Source organism: Nuphar pumila, chromosome 14 (genome assembly GCF_984573655.1).
Source record: "Nuphar pumila chromosome 14, dmNupPumi1.hap1.1, whole genome shotgun sequence".
NCBI classification, from domain to species: Eukaryota; Viridiplantae; Streptophyta; class Magnoliopsida; order Nymphaeales; family Nymphaeaceae; genus Nuphar; species Nuphar pumila.
This window is the reverse complement of record NC_143262.1, coordinates 5961681-5982025: the sequence shown is the minus strand read 5'-3', so window position 1 is coordinate 5982025 and position 20345 is coordinate 5961681. Positions and strand designations below refer to the sequence as shown.

Sequence of the window (20345 nt, the reverse complement as noted above, 5' to 3'; positions counted from 1 at the left end):
GGACATGAAACGGGGATGAAGGCCGGGATGGAGGATAAAATCCATTCCCCGCCGGGGATGGAGGCGGGGGTGGAGGATAAAATCTTGAGGCGGGGCGGGGGTGGAGACCTTGTCCCCCGCCCCGCCCCACCCCACTGCCATCCCTAGGTATAAATCAAAACGCTTCGTTTTCTTAATTTCTTAAAATGTTCGGCATTTTTTAAAATAACTTGAAAATTGAGGTCGTCAAATGTAATTTTTGCCGTACGTTACGCGGCTATAACGTACCTCTCTGGAATGTTCGCTACGGTCGTCGTCTTCGGTCAGACTCTGTTCCTCTGGATCGTCTTCTCTGCGGAAAGCGTCGAATCGAAGAAGCGTTGCTTCCATCGTCAAATGGCGTACATCGAGAAAGGTATTTCGTTCCTCTCCACCCCCCCTTTTTTTTTGGAGTTTTTTTTGGAAAGGGTTGAGTTCTTCGATCGATCGTTTCAAATCCCGTCCTTGACTTCTTCTTCAATGGATCGAAATACTGGAAACATCTTGTTGTTCTGTGAATTTCGGATTCGAGCGAATGCTATCGGTTGGAGTTAGGGTTCTCTTTACGCACCTGCGAAGAATTGAAGGAAAACTCTAGGGTTTCTTTGTCTTCTCTTTGATTTGGTGTGGATTTAATGTTCTTGATTTGAGTTTGGGGAAATCAGCCTTTTATTCTAGGGTTTCTGTATCTTCTCTTCGATTTTGGTTTGGATTGATGTTCTTGATGTCTGGAATTCAGCCTTCGATCCAGGGGTTGCTCTGGCCTCTTTTTTTTTTTTTGTTGAATTGATGCCTCAGATCTTGAATTGATGTGTAACGTTATGAATTTCTCTCACAACGCGAGATCCCCCACTGATTTTTGGTTTTGTAATCTGTGATGCCTCGAATGCTGTAATTTGATTGCCTGCGTTTGTTTGTTTTTTGTGCTTGATCGATGATACGATCTGGTTCGTGCCTCTTTCCTTAAAAACGAGGATTCTAAACGAATACGCTGTGGCTGAGATTGGAGATTTGTTTGTTTTAGGACTCATTCTATGAATATGACTTGCACGCTGTCTCTCTTGCCTGTAGTTGTGCCCTGCACTACTAAGAGAAATAGCAGAAAACCCCCAAGAGAAATGGTAGAAGATCAATCTGCATTTTACTCATGGTAGAAAAAAAGAAAATTTTGGTGTTCTGGTGAGGATGGGAGTCTTAAAGTGCAGAATCAGGTGACTTGGGAGCAATGCCGATTAAATGGGCTTAGGAGAGTAGAATATATGTGGCCAATTTGGCAGTACTTGACATCATAGCTGTGGTCCTACCACTATGTCATCGTTGCAATATTAAGCAGTTTCAATCATGAAGGTAGAATCTAAATCCATGGTATTAAACCAAGCATGATGGTTTATCGTGGTATACTCTTTGTTATGCATAGATCCAACCTCAAAGATGTCCATTTAATTCTTCCAATATTTTGTGCACAGCTTGTTTAATATTTTGGTGAATATTATGACAAACATGGGAGATATGAAAGCCCTGTAGAGATAGAGTGATGTGGATACATTCCTGCATAGTCAAACTTCCAAGGAATTTGTATTTTCAAATCATAATATTCACAAGGAGAAGTGGTTCGGATTCAGTCCATACCTTGGGAATGTGAAGGCTAAACTGGTGGGCAACCTGAATCCATGGTGAAGTTCAAGACAGTCAGCTCCAAAGCTTGAAGGGGCATAGATAATTGCAGAGAATGCATGGAAGTAGTAGCTCAATGGTATTTAGAGGATGCCCCATGGCCTCCTCTATTGGATTGAGAAAAACAAGACCCATTTGGAGTTTCTGTCAAGTCTTTCCCTTGGACAAAATCTAGAATCTTGGATGTGGTACTAAGTTTTTTGGTGAACCCTTATTCCAAATGCTGCCTTCGAGCTTGGAAATATGTTCAAATCTCTGCAAATATTGAAGTGATGTGAATATGCTTCTGCATCAAATAGTGAAGTTTCCAAGGAATTGCATATTTTTCAATCATAATGTTCACAAGGAGCTTGGAAATATGTTCAAATCTCTGCAAATATTGAAGTGATGTGAATATGCTCCCGCATCAAATAGTGTAATTTCCAAGGAATTGTGTATTTTCCAATCATAATGTTCACAAGGAGCAGTTGTTCTGATTTTGCCCATACCTTGGGACCGGTGTTGTGAAAAGCGTTGAGGCGGTCCACCAAAAACCGAGGCTAGGCGTAAAGCGTAAGCCTCAAATATTTTTTTGAAAACTTTAAAAAAATTATAAAAAAATATCTAAAAATACAAATAAATAAAGAAATGCTTTATTGATGAAATAACAACCAATAAGAAATAGAAAATCTCAAATAAGTACTAAAAAATTTGAGATTAACATATAAAAGTAACTAAAAACTGATTACATAACTGGAAAATATATGAGATTAACCAAAAAAAGTTAAAATATACTAAGAAACTGATTACATAACTGAAATCATGGTTTTAAAACTCGCCGAGTCAACTCGTTGACTCGGCTCGGCTCGGCCCTCCAACGAGTCAACCCGGCAAGGCAAACTCGGCCTGACAAGACTCGGCCTTGACTCGGGCCTGACTCGGGCGATTTCTGGCATGTTTGAAATTTGATTTTTTATTTGAGTTAAACAAACATGGGACGAAGTACGGTTGTTACAGACAGAACATATGTTTTGTCTGTTATGTTCTAAGGGTCTGTCCAATCTTGGACAAGCAATCAGACAGACCCTTAGGGTGTCTTGTGAGTGTGTCCTTAGTGGTCCTTGTGTTGACTGATTTGGTGGACTGATGTGCTCATTGGATTTGTGGTATGTGTGCTCTTGGATCTTCCCTGTGTGTGTGTTATAACTTCGTAACAGGTACTAAGTATCACTATCATAGCATAATCAACTATAATATTCATCATGTATTATCCGAAGCATAAAATTAAGGAACTAAGTATATGTTGGAAACTGGTAATTGGCGTTGTGGTAGCCAGTAGCTAGAAGTCACTCAAGAGAGGATTCGTAACGTTTTCATAAATTTCTACCAATAAGACAAATGTCAACAGAACTTCACATAAGTTCTTGATTGCTTGACAATGCACAAAACCATCAAAATACAAAAATCCCGCTAATTCATAAGAAACAACATTAGGAGCCAGTGTTCATAGGGAAAAGAGTTTTAGCTTTGATTGGGAGTGAACAACCAGGATTTTATATGCTGCATCTCTTTCGAGAATTTTTGTCATGCCACTTAATTTCATATTTTTCAATTGACACCATAGTTATTCTTCAACTTACTCCATAGCCCTTTGTCTAAAAAAGAAATTTGAAGGCTATTTAGCTGGCAGAGATCAGCCTATGCAATTTTCAATGCTACTGCTCTCTATGAATGGTTTAACTAGAAAATGACAAACCCAAGAAGTAATACAAGCAAAAACCAAGCTAATTTAGTTGATGCCAATTGTTATCAGTTCAAAAGCAACCTAAGAAAGAGTCACATCTCTCTCCCAGTTTCAGTGATTACATGCCTTTACACAACCCAAGGATCTCTTGTTTACTGAAAAACATGGTTTGAGACAAATTATAAATTGTTTTTCTTTTAAAATCAAAAGTTAACAAAACCCGGTCCGAGTCACCGAGTTGACCCGCCGAGTCATGAGTCAATAAAGAACGAGTCGAGTCCCGAGTCACGGGTTTTAAAACCTTGACTGAAATAACTGAAAAATATATGAGATTAACCTACAAAAGTTAAAATATATGAGATTATTCTAAAAAATATGAGATTAACATATAAAAGTAACTAAAAAAATGATTACATAACTGGAAAATATATGAGATTAACCAAAAAAAGTTAAAATATAATAAGAAACTGATTACATAACTGAAATAGCTGGAAAATATATGAGATTAACCTACAAAAGTTAAAATATATGAGATTATTCTAAAAAATATGAGATTAACATATAAAAGTAACTAAAAAAATGATTACATAACTGGAAAATATATGAGATTAACCAACAAAAGATAAAATATAATAAGAAACCGATTACATAACTGGAAAATATATGAGTTTAACCAACAAAAGTTAAAATATATGAGATTATTCTAAAAAATATGAGATTAACATATAAAAGTAACTAAAAAACTGATTACATAACTGAAAAATATATGAGATTAACCAGCAAAAGTTAAAATATACTAAGAAACTGATTACATAACTGAAATAACTGGAAAATATATGAGATTAACCTATAAAAGTTAAAATATATGAGATTATTCTAAAAAATATGAGATTAACATATAAAAGTAACTAAAAACTGATTACATAACTGGAAAATATATGAGATTAACCAACAAAAGTTAAAATATACTAAGAAACTGATTACATAACTGAGATAACGGGAAAATATATGAGATTAACCTACAAAACTTAAAATATATGAGATTATTCTAAAAAATATGAGATTAACATATAAAAGTAACTAAAAAACTGATTACATAACTGAAAAATATATGAGATTGACCAACAAAAGTTAAAATATATTAAAAAACTAATTAAATAACTGAAATAATATACAAGATTAACCAACAAAAGTTAAAATATAGTAATATACTAAGAAACTGATTACATAACTAAAATAACTGGAAAATATATGAGATTAACCCATGGTTGCTAGTTGAGGAAGCGGGAGCGGGAAGCGAGGCACTTTCAAAATTTTAGGAAGCGGGAAGCATGAGACCACTTAGGAGCGAATCAGGAATCGTCTCGGAAGTGACCTAGGAAGCGAGGAGAAGCGAAAAATGGGGGAAGCGAAGGGAAAGCGTGATGGGAAGCGCGCTTCCCATAAAAGGGAAGCACGCTTCCCATTAAAAAATGGCGCTTCCCTGCGCGTTTCGGAAGCGCGACGTTTCACGCTTTCGAAGCGCGCTTCCCCACTTACCTAGGCGCTTCCGGTAACTCTGGATTCACCTACAAAAATCTAAAATCTTGTTGATCATGTCTCAGAAATCTTATTGTAATTTTTTTTGTTTGCGCCTCAGGCTTGCGCCTTGAGGCTCAGAGGGCTGTGCCTCAAGGCGATGTGCATTTTTGATAACACTGCTTGGGACTGTATAGGCTAAAGTGGTGGCCAACTTAAACCCCTGTAGAAGCCCAAGCCACTTACCTTTAAAGCATGAAGAAGCATGAGCCAGCATGAAAGTATCAGATTGATAGTTTCTATAAAATACCCCCATGACCTCCTGAATTGTATTTAGAAGAATAAAGTCCATTTGGAGTTTTTGTCTAGTCTTGCGCATGGACAAAATTTAGATCACTATCTTGGATGTGGTACTAAATTTTTTGTAGGATCCCCAAAGTATGAGTTTTTCTTTCCTTTCTTTTTCTCTTGCTCTTGACTGGGGTAGCAATCAAAAGCCACACTTGACTGGATCATTTGTGTTTGACAGATACATAGTGTTAAATTAGCTTCAAGTATCATTTGTCTGTAAATTGTGGCCATGCCTTGGGAATCATGTTGAAGGAATCATAATTTGGAGTTTGGTTCATCACTTCTTCTTTAATTTCGGTTTCTTGTGTGTGTGTGCGTGCGTGGGCACATGTGGTTGCACATGTGTGTTTTTGTGTGTGTGAGAGAGAGAGGTTTAGTTTTTTTTCAGCTTTTTGTTTTCCTCGGTTGTAGAAAATGTTGCCAAGATTTTCCATGTACAAGTAACATTGTAGAATCTTACTAATTTGGAACAGGTTTCTTTCTTGGACTCATCTAGATCGAGCGTTGGATTTGGATATTGATCCGATATCTTAACAACAGGTTCACCCAATCGGAAACTCTCACACCCTGATATCCACCATACAAATTCTCCAACCAAAAAGCAAAAAATGTTTTATACAACTTAGTAAGAAACCAACCAAAATAAACATTCCTAACAGTCACTTTCAAAGAGGTTTTGGTGCAAAATTTTGGTAGCCATCACATCAACCCCCTATTTATTCCATGTAGTTCAGTAGCACCCACAAAGTGAACTGCACACACGATGCAAATTAACAATATAGTTTCAGGATGTTCTTATTTATCACTTGTATGAAGAGTCCTAATGAGAAAATACTTGCTATTGAGAGGACTCCTTCCAACAAGAATCCAAGGACTCCATCCAACGTGAATCCAAGGAAAGGTGGGATGCCCAATGGATTGTCCAACATGGACTCTAAGGGCTTGTTTGGTGGTTTGTCCAAGATTGGACGGAACAAACGAACAAAATAGACAGAACACACGTGTCTTTCTGTAACAACTGTACTCCGTCCAACGTTTGGCAGTCCGTACACGGAAGCTGTGTTCCTTATGTCAGTTTTTTGGTTTACGTTGTGCGGACAACTTGGAGGCACATGGATAATGGGTCAGATAACTTTGTTTTGGATCGTACGACCCGATCCACCCCACCATTATCCATGTTTTGACATGTTTATTGTGGATTTTAGCCCCGGATATGGATCTCGAATTAGATCTAAATACGAAAAAAATATAAAACTTATGTAAATCAAATACACAACAAGGTTTTAAAACTCGCCGAGTCAACTCGGTGACTCGGCTCGGCCCTCCAGCGAGTCAACCTGGCAAGGCAAACTCGGTTTGCCAAGACTCGGGCCTGACTCGGCCCGACTTGGGCGAGTGCTGGGCCTTAGATCATACTGAAGAAAAAAAAACTTCTAGTGCATATGAAATTGTTTTTATCTAGTTGTGCATCAAAATTGTCACTAGATTACACTGTGCATCACAAGGACCTTAAGAGAAGTCTATCACTATGATTTGACCACAGCCATCCAATTCATCTTACTATAAGAAATATTTTGAAGGTAAAAATTAAGGAAATATCAGTCTTATCCATCACACACTCAACTATGTGCTTTCATCCTTGACTTTGCAATTCTAAGTATGTGTATTTTTTGTTAACCTGTGACTTGTAGGTTCCATTAAAGACAATGCACCAGTAAAATTTTAACAACACATAACATAGATGTGCATTCCTGACACATTTGACAACACATCCAAAATTCCAAATCATTTCATCTTACCATAACAAATTCAATGAAGGAGAACATAGAAATTGCAGATCAACTGTAATAGAAAGCTTCTCTGAAATAAATGATGAACATAAAGGTAACAGGGGAAAAGAAATAGATGGTTACAACAGCACGAGAAAAAGAACAGATTTAAAAGGAGAAGTGATCAAACAGTTCTGGGAATTTCTCATGCTCCTTTACAAGAATGATCATTATGACTAGATCCAAGAAAAACAGACTCACCAACCAAATTAAAACCTCAAATCACAAGGATGAAGCAACTATTTATCATTTCTCAACTATTTATCTTCTAGTGCATATTTATATATTGTTTTTCTTTTAAAATCAAAAGTTAACAAAACCCGGTCCGAGTCACCGAGTTGACCCGCCGAGCCACGAGTCAATAAAGAACGAGTCGAGTCACGGGTTTTAAAACCTTGATACACAAACCATATTTTCGATATACAAATGTCATAATTGGTGTCATATTGGATTCAATTATGAACATATGTAAAAAAATCATGGATTTTTGCCCCAAATATGGATCTTGAATTTTATCCAAATACCAAAACAATATAAAACTTATGTAAAACAAATACACAACCATCATAAATTAACCTGCTCATACAATCATATATTCATTCCATTCATTCATAAATGAACCTGCTCATAGAATCATATATTCATCCCATTCATTTGTAAATGAGCCTGCTCATACCATCATCTATTCATTTCATTCATTTGTTCATAAATGAATCTGCTCATACAATCATATATTTATTCCATTCATTCATAAATGAATATGATATAAGTTAAACATATAATGTTATCAATCAAGCAGACATATAACACTTTTGTTAATCATGAAACTCTTGTAACAAGTAATAAAATCATTAAAAATACTAATTGTGTGGTTAATCATTCCACATTTGAGCTATTATTGCATCTCTTAGATCCTTGTTTCTACTACGATTAACTAGTGTGAAATTCTCCTCAAATTCAGGTTCAAGTATGATATGATTATCATTTGTGAATTGTTTGACGCCTGAATTATTTTCTAATATAAAATTATAGAGTATGCATGTCGCATGAACAATTTTAACTTGAGTGGGAATTGGATATTTTACTTGGCACTTTAAAATTGAAAACCGAGCTTTTAGCAAACCAAAAACACGTTCTACTGTTTTTCGCAATGAAGAGTGTCTATGATTGTATAACTCTTGTGGTCTGTCGATTGGTTTTGCATCAAATGCATTAAATTCTAACAAATGATAACGGTATCCTAGGCAAAAATTCTTAGTCATTGTAAATTACATACATAATATGTATTTACTTACCTTTGGGTATTAATAGAGACTGGTTATGATCATCAAGTGCATTGCATAAAATTTTTGTATCGGTTGTGCTTCCTTCCCAACCAGCAAGTACATAGTGAAATTGCATGTCAAACCCCATCACATCAAGAACATTTTGTGATAATCACCCTTTTCTATTTGTCCTATGATATGATCTTAGCAAACACTTGGTTTATGAAGAGGGAGTCTCACCTAGTAACATTTAAAAGTGGGGTTAATACGAGTCAGATAGATTTTTTCCTACTTAGAAAGAGAGATAGGGGTTGTTGCATCGATTGTAAGGTTATACCGGGAGAAAGTGTAGCTACACAATATAGAATCTTAATTTTAGATCTTAGAATTAAAAAATGTCGCAAAAGGGATAGACATAGGATAAATCCTAGAATTAAGTGGTTGTAGAGTAGGTAGTTAAGGAAGCTGATTTGTGTCTCGAGGAGGATTCAGAGTTAATGTGGAATAAGATAGCGGGTGGCATGAGAAAGGTGGCTAAGAAGGTATTGGGTGAGTCTAAAGGCGGTGCACCGCTAGGTAAGGATACATCATGGTGGAACGAGGATGTCAAATTAGTTATTAAGGTTAAAAGAGAGTGTTATAGAAATCTAAGTAAGAGTCGTGATAATGAGAATTTGGAGAAGTATATGATAGTAAAGGAGGAAGCTAAAAAAGTAGTTCGAAACGCGAGGGATAAGGTATATAAGGAGGTTTATGACAAGTTGGATACCAAAGAGGGCGAGAAGGATATTTATAGGTTTGCAAAGATGAGAGATAGGAAATCGAGGGATCTGGGTATGGTTAGATGTATCAAATATGAAACACAAAGGGATTTAGTCAAAGATGAGCAGATTACGGAGAGATGGAAAGATTATTTTGATAAGCTATTTAATGGAAGTCATGCCTTGGAGACTTCTCCATTTCTTTTCATGAGATGAATCATGACTTCATGCACAAGATTCAAAAGAAAGAAATTGCAGAGGCTTTGAAGAAAATGAAATCAAGAAAGACAGTTGGCCCATACGGTATACCTATTGAGGCTTGGAAATGCTTGGGTGAGAAAGGTTTAGAATGGTTGACCAATCTTTTTAACAAGATTTGGCGGACAAATAAGATGCCTAATGAGTGGAGGAAGAGCACTTTGGTGCCTCTATATAAGAATAAGGGTGATATACAAGATTGCACAAACTATCGTGGTATAAAACTCATGAGTCATACTATGAAACTTTGGGAGAGGGTGATTGAGTATAGGTTGAAGAAGGTTGTCATGATATCGGAGAATCAATTTGGTTTTATGCCTGGAAGATCAACTATGAAAGCTATACATCTTCTTAGACAACTTATTGAGAGATATAGAGAGGAACAAAGATTTGCATATTGTTTTTATTGATTTAGAGAAGACATACGATAGAGTACCTAGGGATGTTCTCTGGTGGACAATGATGAAGAAAGGTGTTTCTCTCAAGTGCATTGGTATAATTAAAGATATGTACGAAGGAGTAGTAACCAATGTCCGCACTTGTGGAGGGGTGACAATCAATTTTCCTATAACGATTGGGTTACATCAAGGATCTGCATTAAACCCTTTCATATTTGTTATAGTGATGGATGAGCTTACGAGATCAATTCAAGAAAATGTGTCGTGGTGTATGTTGTTTGCTGATGATATTGTTTTGATTGATGAGTCTAGAGCTGGGGTTAATGCTAAGTTAAAATTATGGTGACAGACATTGAAAACAAGAGGTTTTAAGTTGAGTAAGAGTAAGACAGAATACATGGAGTGTCGGTTTAGTAAGCAACGAAGTAGTGATGGGAGTGTAGTGAAGCTTGGTGAGCAAGAAATACCGGTGGATGACTGTTTCAAATATTTGGGATCTATCATTCAAAAGTATGGAGAAATTGATGGAGATGTAAATCATAGGATAAAGGTTGGGTGGATGAAATGGAAAAGTGCAACTAGAGTGTTGTGCGATCGTAGAATGCCATTGCGGTTGAAGGGAAAGTTTTATAGGATGACAATTAGGCCCGCTTTACTATATGGTACGGAATGTTGGGCTGCCAAGAGACATCCTATTCAAAAAATGAGTGTAGCTGGGTTGCGTATGCTTAGATGGATGTGTGGAAATATAATAAAAGATAAGATTCGAAACGAGGAGATACGTAAGAAGGTAGGCGTTGCATCCATTGAAAATAAGATGAGAGAGAATCGTTTACGGTGGTTTGGACATATTCGGCAAAGGCCTAATGATGCTCCAGTTAGAAGGATGGAGAAATGAGAAAATATATTAGTTAAAAGAGGTCGGGGTAGGCCTAAGAAGACTTGGATGAAGATGATAGGAAAGGATATGAATGCTTTGAACCTCACCGAGGACATGGCATTGGATAAAAATGATTGGAGGAGAAGGATTCATGTGGAAGACCCAGAATGATTTTCTTTGTTGGTTCATATCGCCGACCCCAATTGTTTTGGGATGAAGGCGTAGTTGTTGTTGTTGTTGTATAGAGAAAACCTAGAGCATACACAAGTACAACTAATCATGAATACTCTCAAAGAGATAAAAGATCATGTATATGCAATAATCTAATAACTTTGAAGCTACATATCCTATACAAAAGCTTATGAAGGATCACATAGGATATGCATAGGAACATGCACAAATAACCATAAAGATACTAACATACCCAAAATATATTTCTGAATTATCATGCTCACACCAGAACCAATAAAACAATAACTCATTTTTAAGAGAAAGTATTAATTTTAATTAATTTGAGAATGCGTGTAATTTTCCAACAAAATACCAAACAACAAATTTGAAATGACACAGTCATTAATGACACATAAAAACATGCATGTATGTATGTGTATGACACATCAATATATAGATGATATTACCAATAGAGCAATCTCATGAGAGCATACAAACCATCCATGACATGACTAACGAGAACATAGATACAAGAATTTAAAAATTCTTAAGTAGCACATTTTAATGAAAGCACCACATAAAATTTAAAGAACATGCTTTGACATGTGTATAAAATCACCAATCACTATAAAACACAATACATATAACAAAAATTAGCATTTTTTTAAACTACATGAAAAATATATAAGTATAGTATTTAAGATTTTAAGAAACCACATATTCTTACAAAATATAATTTTCATTACGATATTTAAAAAAACAATATATTCATAACCGAAATATATATTTCAAGTAAACATGCTTACACAAAACCATATGTCAAGACAATAATTTTAATAAATTCTAATTTTAATTAATTTGAAAGCATATTCATTTTTAATAAATAGCCACAATATTTCAAATACATTTTTTAAATATACAACAACAACTGCGCCTTTATCTCAAAAACTTTTAAATATATACCATAAAAATTTAAAGTACAGAATCCAAAGAAAAATACATACCGGAATACGAGAGTCTTGAGTCCAAGCCGCACATCAATTTAAATCTTTCTTTTGAAGCACAAACACGAACAAGATGCAAGGACCAAGATGCAAGGACCAAGATGCCTTGCTTTGATACCATGTAAAGAAATAGCACATAACCCAAGACATTCCAAATCATAGTCCAAATGCCAATCAAAATGTATTTGAATACTCACAATATACAAACTTGATACAAATTGTATGAATAAATGATTTCATTTATAATGAATAATAAAATACATAAAAGAAATAAATACATAAGGGCTTCAATTCAATAAACTCAAAAACACACAAAAAAAACTAAAAGCTACCCATCACTCTCTCACCTTACAAAGGCACCTACCCACCCATATATATAGAGAAAAGAAATGGAGAAGAGAGATTAAAGGAGACAAAAGGGGAGACCATTAGTCCAATGGCTAGATTTGTAGCCGTTGGACCAGTAGTCCAACAACTAGTTCAAGCAAGGTTTTAAAACCCGGCGATTCGTCACTCGGCTTGTCCTTGAGTGACTCGTGATTTGGTCGGGTCATGTTAACTTTATATTTATATAAAACATATAAATATATGTATATATTATCTATATTTTATAGTATTTTACCAATAGATTATATATAATATACATTGTATGATATATTTATATATTATATACATAATATTTATATTATATTTCATATAATATATATAATTATATATAAAATATATTATATACGTATATATATGCATGACTTGCCCATGACTCGTCCATGACTTGGCCGAATCATGGCATGATTTAGCAGAGTCAACCCATGATTTGGCCGAGTTTTGTTAAAGCCGAGTTAAACATGTTTTTTGATTTGGTGATTGGGAGATCCGAGACAAGTCAACTGAGTCATCGGGTCAACCCTATGTCACAGGGATTTGGCCAGACAGGTGCCGCACCTGCGTCGACGCGATGCGATGAGATGCGGGTGCGCGTGCGGCACCGGGTGCGGTCAACTCGACCCTGGGTGCGTTGACCACACCCAGGGTCATTTTGGTCCAATTTTTGATTTTTTTTTAAAAATTTTGCCCTATGAAATGGGCTGCAAAATTTAAAAAAAAAATTCTGCTGACAGCTGACCGAGCAGCGGGACCCGCCCCTTGCTGGATTTTGATTTTGATTTTGATTTTGGCCTTGATAGCTTCTGTCTCTTTAGAGTTGCCTATTCCCTGACGAGGACTTCCAGATTCTTCACCTCTCCCCACCCCTTGCTGGATCCCTGCAGGTAGTGATGAGAGAATGAAAGGACGGAACAGCCGAAGCGTGGATGCCTGCTTGCTGCTGCTCTTGTTTTATAAAGGGGCACTTGTGTCCACAACATCTGAAGAGCTTTGTTGGCATCCCATGCTATTCCTGCCTCCAAACAATGAATTCGCAACATTGGAAAACATACTGTTAACTTGGAAATGATGATCCATCTTCCTCAAAAATTAAAACCAAAATTCAAGAGCCTTTTGAAGTCTTTATCCTTCAACCATCCAGATCTTTCTTCGTCAATGATTTTCTCTCTCCATAATAAATGATAATGGTGGTGGTAGCCTTGGTGGCTATTAGTATTCACTTTTCTCCTGACGAGATGGGTGCTCTAGCCGTAGCCTGGTGTAGACCTCTCTTTTCCACGTCAAATCCAATAAATTTCTTTTAGTTGTCATCCAGAGTCCAGACCAGAGATCTGGGTGCAACTTTTTATAAAATGAAATTTGAAGAACCCTAGGCAATGGCGTGGCAGTGGCGGTGGAGCCGTAGGCCTCGTGAAGACTCTCTCTCCAACAAACCACATCAAACCTTTCGCTTATATTTTTTTTCGTGAAGACCAGGGAGTTTCAGACATGATTGAATCATGACAGTCATCAGAACAGAGCAGGCTGGGTCGATCAGATTGCCAATCCTTTCGGTTCATCAATTTTGTCCCGTTGCGCCAAAGTACACAACAATTTTGTCGCGTTATAAGTCCTATATATATAAGTCCTATATATATATATATATATATATATATATATATATATATATATATATATATATATATATATATATATATATATTTGCCACACCCCCGCACCCGGGTTTTTTGGAAGTGCCGCACCCGCACCCGCACCCGCACCCGCACCCGCACCCGCACCCATGTGACATAGGGTCAACCCAACGAGTTTTTAAACTATGAGTTTAAGTCAACCGATAGTTGACTTGACTATAAGGTGTATATATATATATTATATACAAGCAAGCATATATATATATATATTTATACATATATAATACCTATAAATACATACATATGTACATACATATATAATAAGTAATATGTATATACATATACAATATTATATATATACATATCTTAACAGATGGGTCCATTGCCAGCTATGTCGCCTGGGTGCAGGTACGAGTACGGGTACAAGTACAGGTACAAGTACGGATATAACGGTTACAACAGGACAATTCCAAAAAAAGTGGGTGCGGGGACACAACTATATATATATATCACATAAATACAAAATGAATTTAAAATAAACTGAATATAATCTAGATATATATTCTATATCTAAAATACATATTATAAACTGGAAATATAATTATAAATTATAAATTGAATACAAACTTGTATGTATGGATGGTAAAATGGTGTGTCTGGGTGTCGATGAATGTCGACACGGGGATATGCGTGTCGACACGGGTGCGGAGGGCAAAATGAAGTGTTTGGGTACCATAGATTGCCAGTCAACAAAGAGTTGTCTACTTTGAAATCTTTAGCTATGTTATAAAACCCACGTCAGTTAAGACGGTGTTATCTATTGTTGTTAGTTTGGGATGGCCTATACACCAGTTGGATGTGAATAATGCCTTCCTTGATGGCATTTTAAATGAGAAAGTTTATGTGTTAACCATGGGGGTACGAAGATAAGAACCATCCTAATTTTGTGTGCAAACTTAATCGTACTCTTTATGGGCTAAAGCAGGCTCTCGTACATGGTTTGAAAGGCTCCGGTTTTATTTGGAAAAGTTGGGTGTTGTTGAATCAAAAGGTGATCCTTCACTTTTTATTTGTCATAGCAATGATCTATATATGTTTGTCTTGGTATATGTAGATGACATTGTTATGACAAAAAATCATATTATAGTGAAGCATATTATTCAAGACTTCAGCTGTGAATTTTTTGTCAAAGGCCTGTGCCCTCTACATTATTTTCTTGGAATTGAAGTGGTCCATGAATCCTTTGAAATCGTGTTGTGTCAGAGGAAGTGTATCTTGGATCTTTTAATCATGCCATCTTCACCAAATGTTACGTTATCCAAATATAGTGGGTCGTTAAACATGCTACCCAATATAGAAGCATTGGTGGTGCCTTGCAATACGTCACATTTACTAGACCTGATATAGCCTTTGCAGTAAACAAAGCGTATCAATTTATTCCTGAACTGAATCATGACCATTGGACATATGTTAAGAGAATCTTAAGATATCTCAAGGAGAATATAAATTTGGGGCTTAAAATCAAGAAGTCTCCTACTATTTGCTTATCTGCATTCTCTGTTGACCGGACAGGATGTCCGAATAATCGAAAGTCTACAAGTGGTTATCTCACCTATATGAGAACCAACCTTTTATCTTGGAGCTTGACTAAACAACACATTGTGGCCAGGTCAAGTACTGAAGCTAAATACAAGGCAGTCACGGGTAGTTTTTGAGCTTGTTTGGCTGAAGCAGCTGTTGACAGAGATAAATGTCTTTCCATGTGAAATTCCAATCTTGTGGTGTGTCAATTTGGGTGCCACGAAACTCGCTGCAAATCCAATATTTCAAGACAGGACCAAACACATTGAGATCGACTATCATTTTGTTTGTGAGAAGGTCTCTAAAGGAGAAATTGATGTTCAGTTTATTCCTTCTGAAGACTAAGTTGATATTCTTGCTAAGCTTTTTCTCGGACCCAAGTTTGGTTTCTTAAGAGACAAGCTCAATCTCACAAAGATTTACTTGAGGGGGCGTGTTAAGATATCATATCAGTATCCAGATCCAACGTTGGATCTAGGTGAGTCCAATAAAGAAACATATTCCAACGTTTCTTGCATGAAGAGTCCTAATGATAAGATACCTGCTATTGAGATGACTCCTTCCAACAAGAATCCAATGACTCCATCCAACGTGAATCCATAGAAAGGTGGGATGCCCAATGGATAGTCCAACATGGACTATAAGGATCAATCTTGTAAGGTTTCCAAAATTGGATGTATTCTTGAGAGGTTAAACTACACAAGAGACTTCTCTAAAGATGGACTTGTACATGCTTCTATAAATAAAGAGAAACTCCCTCCTCTCTGTTGTGTTATATATATATATATAGATAGATAGATAGATAGATAGATAGATAGATAGATAGATAGAGATAGAGAGAGAGAGTTTGTGGGCGTAGGTCACGTTAAGACCAAACGATGGTAGAATCTGTGTTCTTGTGTGTGGTGTGCATGTGTGCTTCCTTTTCACCTGCAAGGGTTTACACCATGGGAAAGTGACTGGCAGACATAGCCAATGCGACTAGGCCTCTGATTCAAGGGGTGGTTTCCCCATTCCTCATGAAAAAAAAAGTATAGCCTCTGTTAATCATCTCTGGGCTTATCATTTGGGCCCGACCGTTTCCCAAAATATCATATTGGGTTGTTGGGCCTACTGTGCACCAGATAAATGGCTGAAACAAATCATAGCTATAATGTTAGTCACTTAGACACAAAAATGTACCACCTCTACCTGATTTACTTCCCGTTTATTGTTGAAAGGCTAGTTGTTAAATGTTAATGGATCCAGTTGACAATCAACTTTACTGTCTTGTTTACCACAGATAGATGTCTGATCAGCATGCTTTATTCTTGATTCTTCAGGTGTCGTGAAAACCAAGAGATCAATTTGGAGATTGAGTTTCATCAAAGAACTTTTCTGGTCCATCATTAATTTGGTTGTGGTCTTCTTCACAACAATGTTTTCGGTAGGCGCAGTAACTTTCATCCGTTAATTGCTTTCTACACGATCAACCCCCTTCACTTTATTTCCCTTGTACATTTCATTTTCTTGAAAAGTACTTCATTTTAAATTAATTCATGAATGGTTTTTAACTTGATTTATCATATAACTTTAGATGAAAAAATCGGATGCATACAAGAAAAGGTCAGGTTCTGGCAGTAGATGGGATGGTGGCCCAGGTGGAGGAGGTTCTGGAAGGGGGCCTTACGGTGGTGGTCCTCGTGGTCCACCCCGTGGGTTGGATAATGTTCGAAGCATTGATCACAGTATGCTCTTTTCTTTTGCTTTCCTTTTTTCTGGTTTATACTATTGCATTTTGCACCCTGATTCTTTTGAGTTTATCACGTCCTAAACAAACCACTATCTCTTGCTTTCAGGTTCTCTTCCTGCTTGTGGTTCATGCTGTGGAGGTTAAGCCAGGAACATCATGTGGCACAACAGATTCATTAGTGGATGACGTATATACCTGTAATGACGTTTGTCTTTTAATCTTGATACAGTTGGTGGATTCTATTGCTGGTTAATGGACAGGTGCCAGGTGGTGTTCAATCTCCTTGTGTGTTGAATTCCAGTTATACTTCCGTAAGCTATATAGCTAATGAGATGTTTTCAAAGGGAATTTTACATATAATAAGCCGCATTTTTACCTATTTTCTGAATTAGCGTAGCCGAAGAAACTGAATGTCAGGAGGGACATAGTGAAACTGTTCTGAAACCGAGATACATACCAGTTCAGGATAACCAACGTGTGGGGAATCTCCAAGTCACTGTATCTGTGTACTTGGGTACTGAACCAACATGTTGGCAAAGGGAATTCCTTGACCGAAGTTGTCGCTCTAGATAGACAGGAATGGAGAAATAAGACTCACATAGCCGACCCCATGTAGTTGGGACAAGGCTGGGATGATGACGATGCTGACAGTTCCTGTGTAGAGTTGCTTCGGTCATGGCTTGAACTTTTTTTTGAGAGAGATAAAAGTAACTGATGCTCATTAATGTATAAGAAGAATTACAGAATACTGCAAAGAGTGATGAGATATCACTCTCTGCAAATAACACAGATGGTTCAATAGCAAAAAATGTGAGAGGTCAATGCCTTAGAAACACAACTTGATCCACAGCTCCCACCAAGCTGCAGACGCCAAGGAGATGACATCGAGAGGTGTGCCCATAAGTCTACGAGCATCCGAAAACAGAAGAGAGGCCCCTGGCCTGAACAGGGGAATTTGCAGTCAACGAGACGGTGCATCAGAATGACTTCAAAGTAGCACCCTGGGAGCACCAATCCAACGCAGGTCCTGTCCAGGCCGCTTCCTGTTCACCCTGCAGGTGGTTTCCCACTTCAATTGCTGCATTAGACGATCTGGCTTGTTGACCTCGTTCCTGAATATGTGCCGGTTTCGTTCAAACCAGATGATGGTCCAAGCTGATAGCAACCATACATACCACACGTACCTCCATCTCTTTCCTCTAGTCCTGAGAAAATCGGCAATCAAGATCTGCCTAGAGAATAAGATGGCGTCCCAGGCTATATCCATGTCATCCCACGGCAATCGAACGAGTGTCTATTCGAAGGGGCACTCCCAAAAAAGATGAGTGGATTTTTTGTGAGCAAAAGCCGAGAGAGCACCGGCTGGCGAGGTAAAGACCACATTGTTTGAGCCTGCCCTTCGTCAACACATTCGCATGAATAACAAACCAGGCCGTCAAGGATCCACGTAGAGGTAACCCGCACCCCATACTAAGCATCCAAACTTGGGAAAGGGTACCCAATGCCCTGTAAAACGAATCCACCAAGAACTGTCCATCCTTGGACAGGTTTCATGCTATATCGTCATGAAGATTCGACAAAGTAACCGTGGCCAGATCTGATGTAAGAGTAGAACATTGTTGAAACACCTCGTCGGAGGAGTTCCTTCTCACAACAATGTTCCAAATGGTGGAACCAGGTGAACCGATATCTCTTACCTTGCTGAATTTTCTGCACGCAGCATGGTACAAATCTAAAAATTTATCTTGAAGCGCCCTTTCGCCCTACCACTTTGTCATGTCAAAAGAATGTGTGGGCGTCATCACCCACCCAAACCCCGTGGTATAACTGTCTTTCACCCTTTCGAAATCCCCGAACCCCCATTGCCATTTGTAATTGTTGGACCAATTCCACGGCCAATCCAACAAGTTATATTTTTCCAAAAAAAAAAACAATGGAGAGTTTGCCCTCTTTCTTACAAATCAGCCATATCCATTTAGCAAGTAGAACTATGTTAAATTTATGGATATTCCGAATGCCCAAACCACCAAACTCCAATGGTTTCGAGATCTCCTCCCAATCAACGGAGGAAATTACTCTCAAAATTTTCTTTCCAAATTAAATTTTAAAAAAACTTAATCAACTTTTTTTCACCTTCTTAGGCATCTTAAAAATCTGAATATAATGTAGAACCATGGTGGATATGTTAAACTTCACCAAACAAATACGACCCGCCATAGACAATAAGTGTGCCACAAAAGATTGGGTTGTCGACCTCACACGGTCTTCTACCTTGGCCCAATTTTGCTCCCGAGAGACTCCCAAGTGGAGTGGGAGACCTAAATACATCAAAGGGATCGAACCCACATCACACTAAAAAACAAAACGAGTTTTATTTTGTAAATAACCGGAGTTGTCATTAAGAACCAATACTTGGCTCTTGCCCCCATTCATTCTTAAATTGGAGAACCCCCCAAAACACCTTAAAACCACCCATAAAGCTAACATATTCTCTTCATTAGCCTCCCTAAACACCAATAGATCATCCACAAAAAGTAAACGAACATATGGTACGACTAAAATGATGCATTTCCCCATAAGTGCAATGGTCACCTTCATCAGCTTTCATCTACAAGCTCAAGTGCACCCACCGACTTAGACTCTTTATTGCCAAAAACTAACATGCAACACAATATTAAACCAAATGATTACTTGAACAAAAGAAGTACAATATTGAAAAAATATTATGTAAATTACAAAGAAGCATGTCATAGACTACTTTGTAAATGTATTGAATATTCAAACATTACTTCCTAATCGTGTTCCTGGCTTTTGTGGCCAAACTCATGATGATATACACTACACTTGTATGGTACCACCTCCTTGTGTTCCATTATCCATCTCTTCGCTTTAGGTCATCGTGCTTTCTTAATTAGCACTGGTGGTAAGATGAGAATAAGGGTCAGAGGAGCGACGTGTGAAACATTATTGGCTATCAGATGAAATTGATAAGTATCATATTCAACTTGATATGTTTCAACTGCATAGAACTTGTCGCAGTAATCATATGAAAGATTGTCCTGCTATATTAGAGGTTAAACACCCGTACCTTCTAGCATAAAAATGACTGTTAGCCTAATGTATCAATTTTATTTTATCAATAACATATTTATATGCTTATTCACTTT

General features: G+C 37.2%; 1 protein-coding gene across 1 annotated transcript; it reads left to right on the top strand.

Moving 5' to 3' along the window:
* Positions 1 to 248: 248 nt before the first annotated feature.
* Positions 249 to 17555, top strand: LOC149816174 (uncharacterized). Its single transcript, XM_089987238.1, has 4 exons — positions 249 to 394; positions 16769 to 16872; positions 17023 to 17173; positions 17285 to 17555. The coding sequence occupies exons 1-4, from the start codon at positions 277 to 279 to the stop codon at positions 17320 to 17322; spliced, it is 411 nt and encodes a 136-aa protein (XP_089843364.1). The 5' UTR covers positions 249 to 276; the 3' UTR covers positions 17323 to 17555.
* The last annotated feature ends 2790 nt before the right edge of the window (positions 17556 to 20345 follow it).

What these genes read in the sequence shown, in the direction of transcription:
- LOC149816174 (XM_089987238.1), top strand. Translation starts at nt 277, where the DNA reads ATGTTCGCTACGGTCGTCGTCTTCGGTCAGACTCTGTTCCTCTGGATC. An exon ending in TCTTCACAACAATGTTTTCG is followed by an intron (nt 16,873 to 17,022) that starts GTAGGCGCAGTA and finishes ATATAACTTTAG; the next exon opens with ATGAAAAAATCGGATGCATA. An exon ending in TGTTCGAAGCATTGATCACA is followed by an intron (nt 17,174 to 17,284) that starts GTATGCTCTTTT and finishes TCTTGCTTTCAG; the next exon opens with GTTCTCTTCCTGCTTGTGGT.